The sequence below is a fragment of the Coptis chinensis genome, chromosome 2 (genome assembly GCF_015680905.1).
Source record: "Coptis chinensis isolate HL-2020 chromosome 2, ASM1568090v1, whole genome shotgun sequence".
Taxonomy (NCBI): Eukaryota; Viridiplantae; Streptophyta; class Magnoliopsida; order Ranunculales; family Ranunculaceae; genus Coptis; species Coptis chinensis.
Genome location: NC_141457.1, coordinates 25,919,508 through 25,937,659, shown reverse-complemented (window position 1 = coordinate 25,937,659; position 18,152 = coordinate 25,919,508). Strand labels below are relative to the sequence as shown.

The window sequence follows — 18,152 nt, the reverse complement described above, 5'->3', positions numbered from 1 at the left end:
AATCCTGTAATAGAACTGATTCTAGCTACTCCAGTACTTCACTGAATGAGATAGCCAAAACATTTCAAAATCGATTACAGTTTAACAAACTCTATTGACGACCGCTTAACTAACTTCCAATCCCCCAACACTGCCCAAACTTCCCCTTCCTTTGGGTAAATCTCAAAGTGTTGTCTGTTACACTTACATCCTGAACCCAAAAACATGTCTATAAAAGTACATTTGTTCTGCGGATTTCTCTTCGTTCATCTTTTGATTCAGCTCAAATAAGCCACAAGCAACCCGAAAACCTGCCTCACACCATCTCTTCTCATCATCCATGGGACTGTTTTAAACCAGGTAAAACTCAATTTGGAGTTTCCTACCATATGGAAGGGGCAGTCTTGATTGATGATGAGCAGCCAAAACTGAATTTACCAAAACATAATGCCGTAAGCACTTAAGACCTAGGCACTAGCAGCGCCATTACTATTTTATTACTATCTCCAATGTAACTTTCAATCAGAAAAGCTAACCAATATATATATATATTTTCTTCCCTGCACCCCAGTAAAATTCAATATTGATATAGTTAAGAAATTACGTCAACACCTAAAATTAGCCAGCAGCTAATACCCACCAGGACTCAATACCCAAGACCCATACACCCAATACCCTATTAGAACAATTCCTTACACAATCAAAAAACAGGGGGAAAAAAATGAAAGCCAAAAAAGCAAAAAAGAAAACTGATAGAACCCCAACACATTCCACGAAGCCGGGACCACCAACCACCATTGAAGCACCATTGACAAGCCTCCTGCTTTGTTCGTCACCCTACCTCGCCTTGTCTCCTTCCAATCCATCAACTCGTGGCATCCCCCTCCTATTCCTCATAAGCAATTTCTTGTGAACATTCTAAGATTGGAGGATCCCGAATGAGTGCTTTATATACATAAGACATTTCAAATATGTACTAATCAATACTAGAACTTATGAATGGAACGGAAACGTAACAAAGGAGTGATGCTAAAAGTGTCATCATTGTAGTTGTGTTTCTTGTATCAGAACTAATGGTTTGGCAATGCAATATCATTTTGTCATTCAACTGTATAAATTATTTCTACTTACAAACAGTATGTATCAATGAAAAGGAATAAAGACACTACAAAAGTTATAGTTCACGCACACACGTCTATGTCAAAAGAGTTTACACAAGCTATATTTAAAGCTAGGTTATATGGACACGCCATATTTTGCAAAAAAAATCTGTGTCGGATACGTGTCTGTGTCGGACACATATTGTATTTAATTTACCTCGAATTTCTGATTTACCATCTAATTTAATAAATTTATAATTATTAAAAAATTAATTAATTATTCCTATCCGTGTGCCCGTGTCGATCTTCAACTGCTCGCCGTATCCATGTCGGACACCGACACGTGTGCCCGTGTCAATGTAACCTAGATTTAAAGTATAGGGAGACATTCACATTTGATATAAAACAAGACCAATACAAGGTCAGACTTGCACCTGAAGGCTTTCTTACATGAGCTAAACAACAAGTATGGAAGGTAATGCATCAGGTTCTAAGTGCAAAGAGCCTTCAGGGATACCATAGCTTTCGATACCTGGCACATTAAAACATGGTATCTGGTGTGAGAAACTAAGCATCTCCCTCTTCGGAATGGTGCGAATCAACTCAAAACCATCACAGTATTGCCTCTGAAAGAAAGTGTTACAACAGTCCACCTCACCCAGACTGGTTATCTTCATTTCAGTGCCTTCAGAAATATCTGAAAGGACTTCAACCACCTGGCACTGATGACAATTATAATCACAACTCTTCCATATGTGTTTCCAGTTCTTATACATGGCCCAAACTTCACCTTTCTTTGGGTAAATTTTGTAGAAAGAATCCGTTTCGCTCCATTCATAATCAACTAAATGCGAGAATTGTGACATTCCCAAGTTAACTGTGGTTTTCCCAGTTCTGAATAATCCACAGACAAAGGGTAGATTCTCTTCTACCCAATGTATCTCATCATAGAGCACTGGATCAGGCTCCAAAAACTCCAACCACAGAAATTACACTGTTTACAAGGACATAATGCCGAGGCATGGAATCTGAACCATCATATACAGCCCATACCTGACCTGAGGTAAAATCTTTTATGCACCATTTACCCTCCATTGATGTGTTCTCTGGATCCAAAATGATGGAAGAAGAAACTGGACCAGGATGGTCACTCAAACTAGAAGAGTAGCTGGAATTTGTTTTCCCCGATGGTTTAGCCACGCTTTCAACCAAATCATTAGGCACAGCCAATGGGTCCAGTTCCAACATCCCGTTTGAAACTCCAGCTATCTCTCCATCCTTGAATCTAAACGCTGGCACGTTATGAGAAAATCTCAGCAAGTAAATTGCAGGAATAGTAAAAGTAGAACCACCATCTACTTCCACGGACCTTTTAAAAACACTTCTAAATCCAGCTACCTTTGCCAAAGGTGCAACAGTGATGTCTGCCTCCTTTGAGTAAACCCACAAGGATTTCTACCATCACATGTCCACATCCTTTCCTTTTTTGGGTGTTAGAACACCAATCAAATGGTCTCCAATCTTTAAAAAGTGCCCAGACTTCTCCCTTTTTTGGGCAAATTTCAACTTGCTCAAAATTTAAGCATTGAACCCGACAAACCAAATGTGAAAACACAGTCGGTTGGCACACCACAGTATTACTTCTTTTCGGATCAAAAGCCCCACAAACAACAGGCAATCCCGCTTCACACCATCTTTTCTCATTGTCTGTACCGGGGGCGGGTTTCAACCATGTAACACCCAATCTAAAAGGCAAATGTCCAACTTTATCAATTCGAGCATAGCATCTAGGCATTCTTTCCTCATCATAAGCAGCCCAAATCTGTCCTACTGCAAACAACTCAGCCTTTCTATTACTACCAAAGTCATAATGGTTAGAATCAGGCTTCTTACCACAACTTACCCGATTCAGTTCATGAACGATATCCCTTTTCTTCCTCTCCACTCTCTCCAAACCCACTTCCCTTTCAGTTACAGCATTCCCAGAACCAAAACCATTTCCACTGAATTTTTTTTAACCTCTTTGGATCATTCCCAACACTTTTACCCCCTGAACAATTCTGCATAAAGCCTTCCACAATACACAAAGGGTTGCAAGCACGCTCTCTCTCAGAGTCAAATATAAGTCGTTTTTTCTTATCACAAAGCACATCGAATGCGTTTTTAACAACTGTAAGTGCAGAATCAGTACCCGGAAACACATTCCTTATCGGTTCCAAAGACTTAACTAGCATTTCATACTTGGACCGAATTCGAGACTCATCAGCATCAACACTTATCTCAAGAATGCAGTACCAATCCTTAAAACAACCATAAACAATAGCAGCACATAATATGTTACAAACTTTTATCATGTCAGTAATATAATCAAGTTTTGGAAATAGTTTTTGGGCTTTTAGTAATTTTGTTCTAGCTCCATTGTAGTCTTTTATTTTCACTAGTGTTTCTGCCAACCTCTTTTCTTTTAGTGCTGCTTCTATTTTTCTGAAAGAAAAAAAGATATCCTTGTTAAATAAATGAAAAATAAAACAGTGCCCATTATTCCATACACAAAAATTATCAACAAAGAGAACTTACTTGGGTCTTTTTGGAACTTCTCTAGTGCATTATGTTCTGCTGCATGGTGAAGAAGTTCACTTGAGAGAGAGAGTTGGGAGGAAGATGAGCTGGTGGAATAAAAAAATGAGCTTTTGCTTCCGTGCTACAGAAGTGTGGGGACTGGGGAGTGAGGACAGTGGAGAAAGATGCTACAGAAGTGTTGCTTCCGTGCAATCTAACTAGACGACACGTTTTGATAGAAAAGCTGATATTGTTACGAAATATCGACACCTAGATGTCGTGATTTATCGCTGGCATTTTGTAATATATGGAACCCATTTTGAGCGGGGGGGCTTAAAATGATTAGAAGAGGCCATTTGCATACTACTAATGCCATATTCACTCTTTCTGTTGATGGGCACACGGTACTTCTCCATAGGACTACGTAGAAATGTAGAATGCAATGACAGAAGATCATAGTGTTTAAATATATGATTGCTCCTCCAACCACGGCCACCTATAACGTTTTGATCGATGCCTATTGCAAGGACAGGCGATTCAAGTTCAGTTGTGCAGAAGAGCTTCCAAAGATTTTCCAGTAAACAGCCTTTTTGCTGAAGCAGCAAAACAACTGCTTGATCTGATGGGAAGAACGGAATCAAGGCTGAAGTTGATATTATATTGCATGTGTAAAGCGGGAAAAGTAAATGAGGCTGGAAAGCTTTTTTACGATCTGCAGATACAATTGCAAAGCAATAGCAGGGTGTATACCGTAGTGATAGCCTTTGTAAAGAGGGGATGTTAAGTGAAGCGCCAAATCTGTTCAGTCATCACTCATCGGTGATAGGTGACCATTCAATATCACGGTTGGAGGATGTTTAGACTTTAGATTGCAGATTATCGCAAAATAAATAATTTCGATTACTGCTCCAAGGTTGTTCTTATGTGGTGCCAGTTCATTGATGTCAATTTGGGTTTGGGCGGGGCTGTCAACCTGTCATTGCTTGCTACTAAGTCCTCAATAACCTGTAGAAACACTGAAAAGAAAGATAGTAACTTCCACAAAAGATGCATTTTGAACTTCACAGCGACAGAAAATTCCATAAAAAAAAGGGGAGCAAGTGTCCCAAGTAAGTCTTATACCATGACCAGAAGTTCATATAAACTGAAAAGAGCACTTATTAATGGAAGAAACCTATAAACTTTACCAGCAGGCGATGCATTTCTTCAATCAAACTCAAGTTCTGACAAGCTGACAAGTTCCCAAAGTCACATGAGAGATACATCTAAAATGATATAATACAGCACAGATTCATTGGTGAGAATTCTAATGTACAGCCAAATGATCAATGATGAAGGATAGAGCCAATTACCTAGAAGAAAACCTCACAAGGCATTGATATGAAGGCCGATTCTAATGTACAGCCAATCACCGAGAGGGAATGAAGGATTGAACTAACTACTTAAAAGAAAACCTCACAAGGATACTTTAGAAATATGAGACCAATAAAAAACATTATTAATGGATGAAATAACGATTTCGAAAACAGGGATTCTTTACAATGAGTAGACCAATTGAAAGGGATTATAAACCAATTTAAAAACCAATCTAACGCAATAATCAGCACTAACAGCACATTTAATCAAGTAACCGCAGATGCCATTTAAATAAACAACTCATTATTCACAACTAAGATACAAGGTCAAACCTAAAAGGGTGAAAGCCAATAGAGAACAAATCAACCAAGAGAAATGAAAAACATTGTAGTTAAATCATGAAAGCAATGAAAACAACAAAACAATCTTATGTCAGGCATCTAAACATCTGATATCTAGATAACCATTTATGCAACAAATCCATCAAGAACACTTCATAAACCAAAAACATTTTGCATTTGAAGTGCTTTGAAATAGCACCATTCGTAATGACAAAGCAGGAGTCGAGTACAGTACCACTGTTGTTTATAGCATGTACAAAGCAGCAGCGAAGTACAACAGATTACTTTGGTTGAAACAAGTGTATGCTATTATTAGCCCACAACAGCAAGTGAGAAATTTAGTTCCTTGATCTTGGGGGCAATGCATTAGGTTCCAGGTGTATCGAGCTCTCAGGAATGCCGTAGCGCTCAATTCCTGGAACTATGAATGCTGGAATCCGGTGAGAAAAACTAAGCATCTCGTCTTTCGAAACTGCACGAGTCAACTCGAAGCCATCATGTCGATGTCTTTGGAAGAAGGTCATACAACCTTTAACCTCAACCAACCTGGCTACTCTCACCCCACTTGCTTCAGAGAAATCCTCAAGGATCTCAACAACCCGATATTGGTAGTTCTTATAGTCAGACTGCTTCCAGTTCTTATTCCAATTTGTATACATAGCCCAAATTTCACCTTTCTTGGGGTAAATCCTGTAATAAAGCTGATTCTTGCTACGCTGGCACTTCACTGAATGCGAGAACAAGGACATTTCCAAATTGAGTACAGATTTACCAACTCTATATATTCCGCAAACACTAGGTAGGTTCTCTTTTTCCCAGCAAATCTCGTAGTCAAGAACAGGATGTGGCTCCAAAACTGTTACCTGTACTTGGCTGTTTGAAAGCACTTTGTTTATTATGGCATATCTACGTGGCATGGCATCGTTACTACTGTATATAGCCCATATCTGAGCAACTGAAAAATCATTTGCACACCAATTAAGTCTCAAGGACTTAGCTGAATACGATCTCATGGGAGGTATGCTCTCAGGGACACGGTTCAGACTAGATATGCTGCTTGAACTGTGTTCATCAAGGGAACTGACTATCACAGGATAGTCAGACAAGGCCAAGGGATCCAGTTCAAACATCCCATCCTCCACTCTATCCATCTCTCCACCTTTAAACCTGAATGCTGGAATTTTGTGAGAGAACATGTACAAACTGTTTGGAAGTATATGGAATCTGTTTCCTTCAACTGAATCTCTTCCAAAAATGCTACTGAAACCCTCAACTTTCACCAAAGATGTAACAAGAGCACCCCTATATTTCGAAAAATCTGAAAGGATTTCCACTATCTTGAACTTACATCCACTTATCATTTCAGGATTCGATGACCACTCAGCTAAATTCCAGTCCTCAAACACTGCCCAAACTTCCCCTTCCTTAGGGTAAACCTCAAACTGTTCATCCGTTACACCATGAACCCAAGAACATATTTGCGAAAACACCTTTGTTCCACTTACTTTCTCCTCACTCATATCTGGATCCAGCTCAAAGGAGCCACAAGCAACCGGAAACCCTGCCTCACACCATCTCCTCTCGTCTTCCATAAACGGAACCGGTTTCAACCACGTAACACTCAATTCAGCCTCTGTCTTCGAATTAATCCTACCATATCTAAGAGGCAGTCTTGACTGATGATGACCAGCCCAAATCTGTCCTACTTCAAAAACATCTTGTTTTCTGTCATTCTCAAAATCATAAAATGCACAACTAGTCTTCTCCTCACTTGCATCTTTTGTACACTTCACATCCATAGTATCATTTACTATCTGAGAACTCGTACTATTCTCAATTCTATCAACTTCAACACCACCCTCCTTTATTTCATCACCACTCAACCTAACCTTCTTAACAACATCATGCCCATTACTCCCATCCGATAACTCACTCATACAAACCCGTTTATTCCCCGAAGAACTCTGTCCACTAACAACACCATCAAAAACCTCCCTACCATACAATGCAGCAAAACTATCCCACCCTTCAACTCTCTTCAAATCAAACGCAGCCCGTTTCTCCTTATCCGACAACATAACAAACGCAGACTTAACCAACTGCAACGCCAACTCCGTCCCAGGAAAACTCTTCTTAATCGGTTGCATTAACGACACAAGTTTTTGTGACCGTGTACGTAAATCAGTCTCATTAGCTGATGGTTTTAATTGTAGTATCCAATAAAAGTCAATATTACAACCGGGGAATTCTAAACTCGCGGCGGATAAAATGTCGCAAACTGTTAGCATTGATTCTATGTTTTCTAATGATGGTATTAGTTTTTTAGCTTGTATTAATTTATCTCTTGCTGACATGTAATCTGAATTAGTTATTATTAATTTTTCTGCTGTTTCTTTGCATCGTAATGCTTCTAATCTATTTTGTTGCTGCTGCTGCTGCTGCTGCTGCTGACTCATTTTTTTTTGTAAAGCCGTAAATATAGGAATTGAAAGAAGATTTTGAGGAAAGGGAATTTTACCTGATGTCTTTCCAGGGGCTTCCTGTTTTTTGTTTGGGGAAATGTGGAGTTCGGAAGTTTTTTCAGTGTTGAAGTGGAATTTAAAGTTGGGGGAAATATTTGTTTTGACAACCCTGAATTCTTTTTATTTATTTTGGTTATTTACGTGAAAGTCCTTCTAGCGTACACCGGGTATAAGGTAGACATCGGGCTTGGACCATGGTTTTGGACCGAGTCCTGTATTGAGCGCCACACGAATTGGATTGGACAGCCTCCAGTCCAAGCCCAAACACCGAACTCCAAAAGAAAGCCTAGTACACCCCCACCTAAATCGTGAAAACCGGGAAAACCTTTTCAACCGGTATCATCTCTCTCGCGCACTCACTCACAAAAAAACCAAAGATCAAAAACCAAAAACCGTACCTTTTCTCACCAATCCAAGTTTGGGCAACTACCATTCGAGTTTGGGCAATTCAGTTTGAGTTTGGGCAACCATCGTCTGCTCTCATCTCTTTGAGTTTGGGCAACACTCGTTTTCTCTCTTGGGCAGCACTTGTTTACCACAGGTATTTTGTAAATCAATTATATAACTTGTTATGTTATTGTTGAATAATTTGTGGTATGTTGATTATGGTGATTTAATTATACATAACGAACTATTACTTGAGAAAACTTGAAACTACGCGGTGAGATCGTTTTGAAGAAGCTGATAAAAGTAAAAACGATAGTTTTACCTACGAATAAACGATGAAACTCAAACGCAAATAAAACTAAAACTAATTTCTGCTTAATTATCAAAGTTTTCTACTCTTGATGCTATTGCAATATAGTTGGAATAGAGAATTCGTTCCACTCCTAGTTCTTTAGAATTCACGTTAACTAAGATTATCAGTTCTATCAAAGTCAATGAGAGTATGGATTATATAATTATGCTAACAACGATGGGAAATAACATAATCGAAATGTTCTAAATAATAAGATGGCAATTAAAATACTAAGGTTCGAATCTAGATAAAGAATTAGGAAAATTTGATTCCACCTTAACTCGACTTAATTTACTAACGAAGAATTATTGTAATCCGAACTGCAATGCTTCCGCATAACAATTGGGTGTTTCTAATCCATAATTGTTTATGGTAATCTCTACCAACTAACAACTAGCATGTGAAGCAATCAAACTCATTCTCATGATGAACTAATTACTTTCTAAAATAGAATAGAATATTACGAACTATTCTACGCTAATCGCAATCAAGTTTCATCAAGGCTTCTTCAAACCCCTCTAATGGAGGTTTTAGCCTTGATTCATTAAACTATCATTTATATATAAACAATAACAAGACATGATAAAAGAATATAAATTTACTTATTTGATTTAAAATGAAAGTCTAATCATGCAAGATTGAATTAAAACTAGTAATGATTATTAACTAAATCTATGAATTAAAGCTAAAATGATTTAATGAAATGAAACTAAAATTATCAATAGCTAACTAACTTTATTGATCTAATGAATAATAACAATAAACTGATTCAAAACTGAATTCAAAACAAGGTAATACAACTAATTAATGGTGTCTAAAAACTAATTTTTTTTTTCTAATCTAGGTCTAGTTATCTTAAGAGCTAAGTCTTTGTTTGTTAAATGGAGGAAACCAGATCCACAAAATCGTGCATGGGCTGAGGAGCCATGTTTTGGGCCGAAAAATCGAGCCCAAAACCCAATTTCTTCAGTCCACAGAAGGGTTTTCAGTTAGATTTGACTTCAACAGCCTTTTCATCCACTTCTGCTCCCCTGATTGGATCAAAGCTTGAACCATTAGAAAGCTCGTTTCGAGCCGGTCGTTTTGACATAAGGTAGGCCCAATTTCGTGGTCTGAGTCCAAAGATATGGCTTCCGAAAGTTCTGCTAACTTTTGTGCGCTATTTCTGCCCGCGTTGACTTTGACTTTTTAGCTTTGACCAAGCTTTAAATGGGCTTTTTCTCCTTGGATCTTGGCCTTTAATCATAAAACTTCTTAACAACCAACCCTTGCTCTATTATCTCGCAAAAAGGGCGCATTTCTGCACATATTCGACTCCAATGCCTGAAATACATAAATATACGATAACAGTACTAACTCTTACTTATTAATCACATAATTGGTCAAAAAACAATATTGTTAAAGGGTTAAAACTACAGTTTTGGGCTCTTATCAAGCCACCCTCAAACAGTATTTTGCTTGTCCTCAAGAAAATATGAGAAATTAGAATAAGTGGCCAAAAATGGAGTTCTAACTAATCTCGTTTCACCGAGTGCGATTGCATTGACCATATGTAACAAGGCCTTAAACCACTAGGAATTCCCTAGTGGACGAGTTATAGCCTCGTGAGAGTTTTCTAGTGAAGGTACTCACAAACTTCATCTATACTACAATGACTAAGAAATAAAACTATTGTTTCCTTATTTATTGTCTCAATTATCTATACATCTCACTAGCAATGAATACAGAATAATCAAGTCGAAACCTAAGATAATATATGCATAATAATCAATCATCTACGAATAAACATATATACAATGAGTAATATTATGAAATGCACTCACAGGTCCGTTTCTGAGACTTTGGAATAGCGTCCTTAAGTAGGTCCTCACATAAATATCAAGACAAAAACACTCTAATTTTTCTGCTCAAGTTTCACTACTCCAGTGTGCAGTGGGCACAATTTACCTTACAATCTCAATGACACACAAGGAAACTGAAGTTGATCAAACACATCTGCCACTTACTATCACACTAATCTATTCCTAATTGAGTTAGAGGTCTTATTTAGGTGTTGCGGGGATCAGGAGATGGTTTAAGAAGGAAGGAAATGGATATTCAAAAAGGACAAGTCTGAGATAATAGAGTCTTCATATTATGTAACTAGAGAAAACCTTGTTCTTTACTTTTGCTTCTACCCTTTGTTTCCATCCTTAGCCATTTTTTTTTCTTTTTCTTTGGCTTTTGACACCTTTGATTATGTTTTTGAAGTTCTATCTCTTTATTTATTTGTTTTATTTATTTATTTATTATTATTATTTTTTTTATTTGGATGGAAACTTTTTTTTTCTTATTTGAAGCGACTAACAAATTCTTGATTTCAAAGGTCTTTCTTTTTTCTATTCTTCATCTCTATTCTCAGACTCATTCAAAGAATGGGTAGGTTGATTTTTATTTTTATTTTGTTTTGTAAAAGGTTAAAGGATTTGCGGTTTATGAAAGGCTAAAGAAAGGCTCAGAGGGGCGACTAGCGGAAAATAATTCATAGGTTTGAATTTCTGGCTATATCGATCCAAAGAGGGCCTAAATTCTCTCTTAGGATATGGTATAGTGATTAAGCAAGTGAATGTATGATTTCTCTATCCAAATTTCACTTCTCCCTTGTGTCATTTCTCAAACGTTTCACTCATATAAGGTTTTAGGCTATATTCTCACAGGATTTGTAAAATAAGTACTCTAGCCTAGATTTTAGAAACTTATTACTGCCAAACAATCATAGATACTCATGTAATATATTTATAGAAAGATACAAATATTAATAATTATCTATATATTAACCTAAGTTTCTAAAAACTATTATAATGCAAAAGCTAACGTAAAACTTCTAGATTATTAAGAGCAGAGAGAAAGAAAACAATACCAATACTCCTAAGTGTATAACATCACTTTTTATTTATTTTTATTTATTTTTGAAATTTTTGCTAGAAAACAAGTGCATATTGTACATATTTATATCCTAACAGATACCTTAATTACACGTGTTTCTATGCCACCCCTAAACAAAAACATGCTTTGTCCTCAAAGTAAAGAATTAAGGAGGATAGGAGTTACCATTGAAACGCGTAAAAATTTAGCGCATCTGCAAAACAAAGTTAAAATATACTAATATAGATAAAGAAAAACAGACGCAACTCTATATGAGTTCCACCCGTTATGGGGATAACAAGAATCAAATTGCTTGGGACATAAGCAGACACTAACTGAAACTAAAAAAAAAAACTTACCTTATCTCCAACGTTTAAGCGTCATCCTCCTCCTCTTTATAGGAAGAAGTGAGGTTCCTTCGCATCCTGCCATGCCATTATAATTTGTCAGGCTTCACACCATTTATCATCTACTATAGCTAACATGTCAAGCGCCACTTGGTCGGATGGGGTGTAAGGTGCAACCTGATGAGGTTGTATCCTCCACCCTTGCCAAGTCATTGCACGGAAAGATCGAATAATACAATTGGTGGGTCTTACAATGTCGACCCCAACCCAATCCGTGAAGCGGGCATGAAAAATAGGGAAGAAACATAGCATAAACGGCAAACTAAAACAGGCCTAAGAATGTACTTATGTCTCATGCTATGGGCTCGTGCTAAACTAGACATTAGGGTCTGGAGAATATCATAGAGTATATGTCCCCCAGCTAAAGCAAGGAAAATATCACAAGTTTCGTCATTCACAGAAGAATAACGTCATTCCCCTCTAATGTTTAGCATGATCCAAAACATAACAGTGCCCACGTTCATGGACAAGCTACCAAGGGCGACGTTATATTCCCCTTGGTCCTCTATCCTAAATATTCCTGCCCCGTAATGCTCATGTAAATCCTCATAGTTATAAAGGTACATATTATCGACCAAATAGGCCTGTGAGTCTTGTATTTCAGCGGACATAGCAAGTCCAAGAACAAAGGCTATCAAGAACCTGGTAATTTACATTTGTTCATCGTTAATGGTGATAGAGAACACTTGTTCTCCATCCGGTCTATCAAAGAACTTACAATTATCATAAAAATAAGATGTAAGTGCAGGAGAATAAACTTCATCAGGTCTTACCATTAGCGGTTACCAGCCTACGTGTATGATCACCTTGCAAAACCAAGGACCATAGGTGTTGCTTCCCAACAAATCTTCGAAAGACTACTCAGGTATGACTGTAAGAGATGTTATCACAATAACTACTCTCTAGAAGAGCTGCAAACGACCCTGGAAAATTCACAAAAAATCAAAAAATTTATAGGGTTACGAAGGTCAAAGCATAGAGATGCTTCGAAAATGGCCTTGGTAGGGCGGTCAGCTCTATCAAATTCGAAGTTCTGATGTTTTCAGCGCAGGGTGCGCTCAGAAATGGGGTGTGTTAGGCACGGGGCGCGCTCCGTGTGTGAAGAGCAGGATGAAGTGAAAAATAAAAGGAAAAATGTAAAGGTTCAGGGTGAGAGATGAAAGTGAGATGTGTGGGTTTTGTGTGTAGAATGAATCAAGTATATATAGAGTTTTAGTTTCTAAAACGAATTAACAAGTTGCCAAAAAATTTAAGGCAATTGCCGGAAACAAAATATTTCCAAAACCTAAAACGGAAACAACCTAGATTCATTATTCCAAAACCAACCTAATATCTTTTAGATTGAATTCAGAATAGCAACTTCCTAACTCATTGAAATTTCATCCTACCACAATATATAATCATAACCACACCAATAATGGCAATATTCTCAACCAACTCATTGCAAAATTACTTCTAAAATAGTGGATCAGATAAGAGCAATGCTAAAAATAATAATACCACCCCAAATAATTCGGGAAGGTGGGATTTACGCAAAAATCATCGCATGCTTAGATAAACCCAAAGTTAAATTAAAATAGAAATTCAAATAACAATTAACTACATAATTTAAATTTAACTACTGAATTTAACAACTTAACATGCAATCTACTAAAAACAATAAAAACAACAAATTTATAGAACAGAGTTTAGGATGGAAATACCAACACCCCACCCCGAAACAAATTTTATAGAACAGAGTTTAGAAAATTTGTTTTAAACATGGGTCTTTTAAAGTCAGATTCCCGAGACTTCATCTCTAACATAAGTATATAATGAACATGCAGTTTACCATATATCAACAACTGAAATAGTTGTGGATCTTGTCATAAATAATTAACATGGAATGCACCCCCAAACAGAATCAAGCACCATGATTTTCTACGACGCAACTTAGTGAAATGAAAGCGAAGTTTGATAGACGTAGAACGTAATCGAGCATACACCTTCTTCTTCATCTTTGAATGAAAGGGTGTCCAAGTGAATGATTGTGAGAAAATAGATGTTTGTGGAAGATATGTTGGATATGTATAAGTTTTAGAAGGAAAGAATGGGAATGTGGGTTTAGCATAAAACTCATTCAGGGTGTAGGTAGGAATTGTATCAATTCTGAAAATGAAGGTATCGAGCCCAAAACCTAATTTCTTCAGTCTATAGAGGGGTTTTCAGTTGGATTTGACTTCAACAGACTTTTCATCCACTTTTGATCCTCTGATTGGGTCTAGGCTTGGACCATTAGAAAGCTCGTTCCGAGCCGGTCGTTTTGACATAAGGTAGGCCCAATTCCGAGGTCTGAGTCCAAAGATACAACTTCCAAAAGTTCTGCTGACTTTTGTGCACTATTTATACCCGCGTTGACTTTGACTTTTTAGCTTTGATCAGGCTTTAAATGGGCTTTTTCTCCTTGGATCTTGGCCTTTAATCATAGAACTTCTTAATAACCAACCCTTGCTCCATTATCTCGTAAAAAGGGCACATTTCTGCACATATTCGACTCCAATGCCTGAAATACATAAGAACACGATAACAGTACTAACTCTTACTTATTAATCACATAATTGGTCAAAAAGCAATATTGTTAAAGGGTTAAAACTACAGTTTTGGGCTCTTATCAGAAGCACCAAATGACTCAGTGAGGTCGTTTTGGAAATGGCTCAAGTGAGGTCGTTTGAATGTTGTTGTTTTTTTAAATATTCTTAAATATTCTTTGTATTGTTGAATAATTTGTGGTTTCTATTGTTGATTATTATACATTGCAAGTTGTGTGGACTCCAAAATGACAAATTATACAATGCAATTTGTGGTTTCTATTGTTGATTATTATACAATGCAAGATGAATAATAAAATCGGTAGAATGTATAAAGAGGTGAGAGATATTTTTTGGGTACAGTGAGGGAGTCTTGGCTTTGAAACTTCGGGGTTATGAAAAATTGGGTTTGAGTGCACCTATTGTTGTTAAGTTAGTAAGTTGTTGTCCATCACTATTGGTTAGTGTTGTTAATGAGGATTTTGTCAGAGTTCTTGAAAAGTTGAAAGGTCTAGGAGTTAGTAGTGATTGGTTTGTGAGGCATTTGTCATAATCTTAGTGGTATACCAATTATGGCATTTGTTTCGTTGCGAAGTAATTCTTGTTGGGATTTTTGGAAGTTTGGAAGTTTTGGAATTGTAACAGTAGTGTTAAAAATCAGAATATGATTTAAATTTGATTAAACTTATTATAGTTACTAATACTTGTTTTATTTTTCTTTGTAGCAATGGGTCCTCGATCAAAGAATGTGAAAAATGTAGCGAAAACTACATTCAAGAGTGTGAAGAAGTTGTTAGGTGGCGATTCCTCTAGTGGTGACGCAGTTGAAAGAAAGAGACAAAGGGCAGAGGGCTTAACGGCATCAGCGCGTAGAGGGGACCATAAAGAAAAATAGGTTCCTGAAGTTCATTCATCGAGTAAAGATAGTGTAAATACTGTAGATAGTGATAACAATGTAGGTTTAGATGTAAATATGGACCGTGAGAAGAGTATAGTGGAAGAGAAAAGTGAGGAGGGTTAGGAGGGGGAAGAGGAAGGTGATGAAGAGGATGACAATAGGAATAAGGAGGAGGAGCAGGATGAAGAAAATGTGATGTGGAAGAAAATGTGGTAGAAGTCGTATCACCAGTAGAAGAAGCACCTCTGGTATTGGATTTTGTGAGAAAATCCAATGATGATTTGGAGTTCAAAAGAGGTGAGTATGGGGGTGGCCCGTATGAGTCAGAGGTATTGTATGACTATGCGGTGCATGTCGCTTGCGATGTTTGGGAGAAGAGGGCAATATTTTGATTTTCTTTAGTACTTTGATTTTCTTTTACAAAATCTTTTATTTCTGCTCATATATATCTAATGCGTGTTTAGTTGTTTGAGGAGGATCGCGGAGCGTTGAAGTGGGTTTCACACTTAGCGAAGTTCTGCCAATGGGATTTCATGAATGGATTTAGAAGGTCTTCGAGATTTTTCCATGAGCTGAGAAGGACTGGGTTGTATGATATCGTGTTAAGTTATCACGAGCATATGGATCCACCATTGGTCTCTACGTTTGTGGAGAGGTGGCATCTGGAGACCAACACCTTCCATATGCCATTTGGGGAGATGACTGTGACTTTGGACGATGTTGTGCAAATCTGTGGAGTCACAGTTAGAGGAACAACGGTGCAAAAGGATAGTGAGTTGAACTTACAACAATCGATAAATCTCCTACACCGTGCTCTGGTTCTCCCCATTTCTTTGATTAAGGCAAAGATAGAAGCTAGCAAGTTCACTTTAAAAGTAAGGCTAGAATTCCTCCAGAAGTATTTTGCTAACAAGGTTCATGATAACCCCATATGTGACGCTGCTGGGAAGGTGGTGGAGAAGGCCTCGAGTTTGCAGGAAGTCCAACGGGCTGTCAGAGCTTTTATCATGTTTTTCTTTGGATGTGTATATATATATCTAGGCGTAGATCTATGAGTACTTCCCGGTATTCAGACCAATCCCAAACATAGACAATAGCTTGTCTCAGGCGCATGCTCATAAACACACAATAGTCGCTCTGCACTATGACGATACAACGCATGCATTGCAGTATTATTGAGCGATACTTGATGATATGAATTGTTTCAATGTAAGTATTTAAGTTTGTTTATATATATATACTTGATGTTTATATATATATATATATATATATATATATATATATATATATATATATATATATATATATATATATATATATATATATATAGTAATTGATCATTGGAGTTGTTAATGACACATTTGATTTTGTTTCAGGTTGATTGGCATCCCTATAATATGTCAGAGCTACAAGCCCGATCGATGACATTGCATTTTTTGAGGGATTGATATGTTTTTTCAACATTGTCGAGCATTACGCTGTCGCAAGGGTTGTGCGTCAGTTGGGTCACATGCATCTTATACTCGTAGATCCTCCAACAACAAATTGGAGGACAAGAACTGTAGCAGGACGCAGGTATGAGGTGAAATTGACCAATATTGGGCCAACTTACTAGGAGTCATGGCAGAATAATCACGTGATCCAACCCTGCAATTGAGGACCTATGGGCCAACTTACTAGGAGTCATGGCAGAATCGCGTGATCCAACCCTGCAATTGAGGACCTATCTCATCTTATCCATGGGAGTGTCATCCAAACTACATGACTTCTTATACAAGGAATTCTCACATTCGATTGGTGAACCCTGAGCGTCTTCCTATTCATTTATCCCTAAGGACACTTCCTAACTGTACACCGATTGTGAGTATTGTGATTTTTAATTGAGTTTCTCTAATTGTGATTTTTTGCATTCGATTGGTAACTTATCTTGATTTCCTTTTTTTCAACAAAACAACGTCATCGATGAAACTAGTCACATGTTAGAGAGAGGTCTACAATTGGCTGTGAATAATATTTCAGAGGAAGCAAGGTCCTCCTTCGAATAGGCGTACAACTTGACTAGGTGCAAGTACAGTGGTGGGCGTTATAATGAATGAATTTGTAATTTGTAAAGAATGGATGGATGTTTGATTTTGAATGAATGATGTTTGATTTTGAATGAATGATGTTGGATTTTGGAATGAATGGATGTTAGATTTTGGAATGAATGGATGTTTGATTTTGAATGAATGATGGTTGTTTGATTTTGAATGAATAAGTGGAATTTGTTGTTATTTGAATGAATGAATTTTGGAATGAATGGATATTTGTGTGGTTGTATGGATATGAAAATGTTGTAAAAACAAAATGAAATTCTAAATTTTTTTTGTCCAAATGACCCAGCCATGTCGTCCTCTTGTATTCTCAAACGACCCAGCCACATCGTTTGGTATAAAGGTCAAACGGCCACTTCAGATCGTTTGGCCAAAAAAACAGAGAACTTTTCTCAAACGACCAACTCAGACCATTGATAAGAGCCCAAAACTGTAGTTGTAACCCCTTTAACAATATCACTTTTGACCAATTATGTGATTAATAAATAAGAGTTAGTACTGTTATCGTGTTCTTGTGTATTTCAGGCATTTGAGTCGAATATGTGCAGAAATGCATCTCTTTTGCGAGATAAAGAAGCAAAGGTTGGTTGTTAAGAAGTTCTATGATAAAAGTCCAAGATTCAAGGAGAAAAAGCCTTTTTAAAGCCCAGTCAAAGCTTAAAAGTCAAAGTCAATACGGGCAGAAAT

The 18,152-nt window shown here is 37.3% G+C and overlaps 1 protein-coding gene across 1 annotated transcript; it reads right to left on the bottom strand.

The window, feature by feature from the left end:
* Positions 1–1,446: 1,446 nt before the first annotated feature.
* LOC147515543 (uncharacterized) lies at positions 1,447–7,911 on the bottom strand. The gene is made up of 7 exons (XM_086592956.1): positions 5,680–7,911; positions 4,826–4,903; positions 4,612–4,643; positions 3,181–3,563; positions 2,478–3,089; positions 2,133–2,371; positions 1,447–2,044 (listed from the first exon to the last, which is right to left on the bottom strand). The coding sequence occupies exons 1-7, from the start codon at positions 7,789–7,791 to the stop codon at positions 1,535–1,537; spliced, it is 3,966 nt and encodes a 1,321-aa protein (XP_086449082.1). The 5' UTR covers positions 7,792–7,911; the 3' UTR covers positions 1,447–1,534.
* Positions 7,912–18,152: the final 10,241 nt, after the last annotated feature.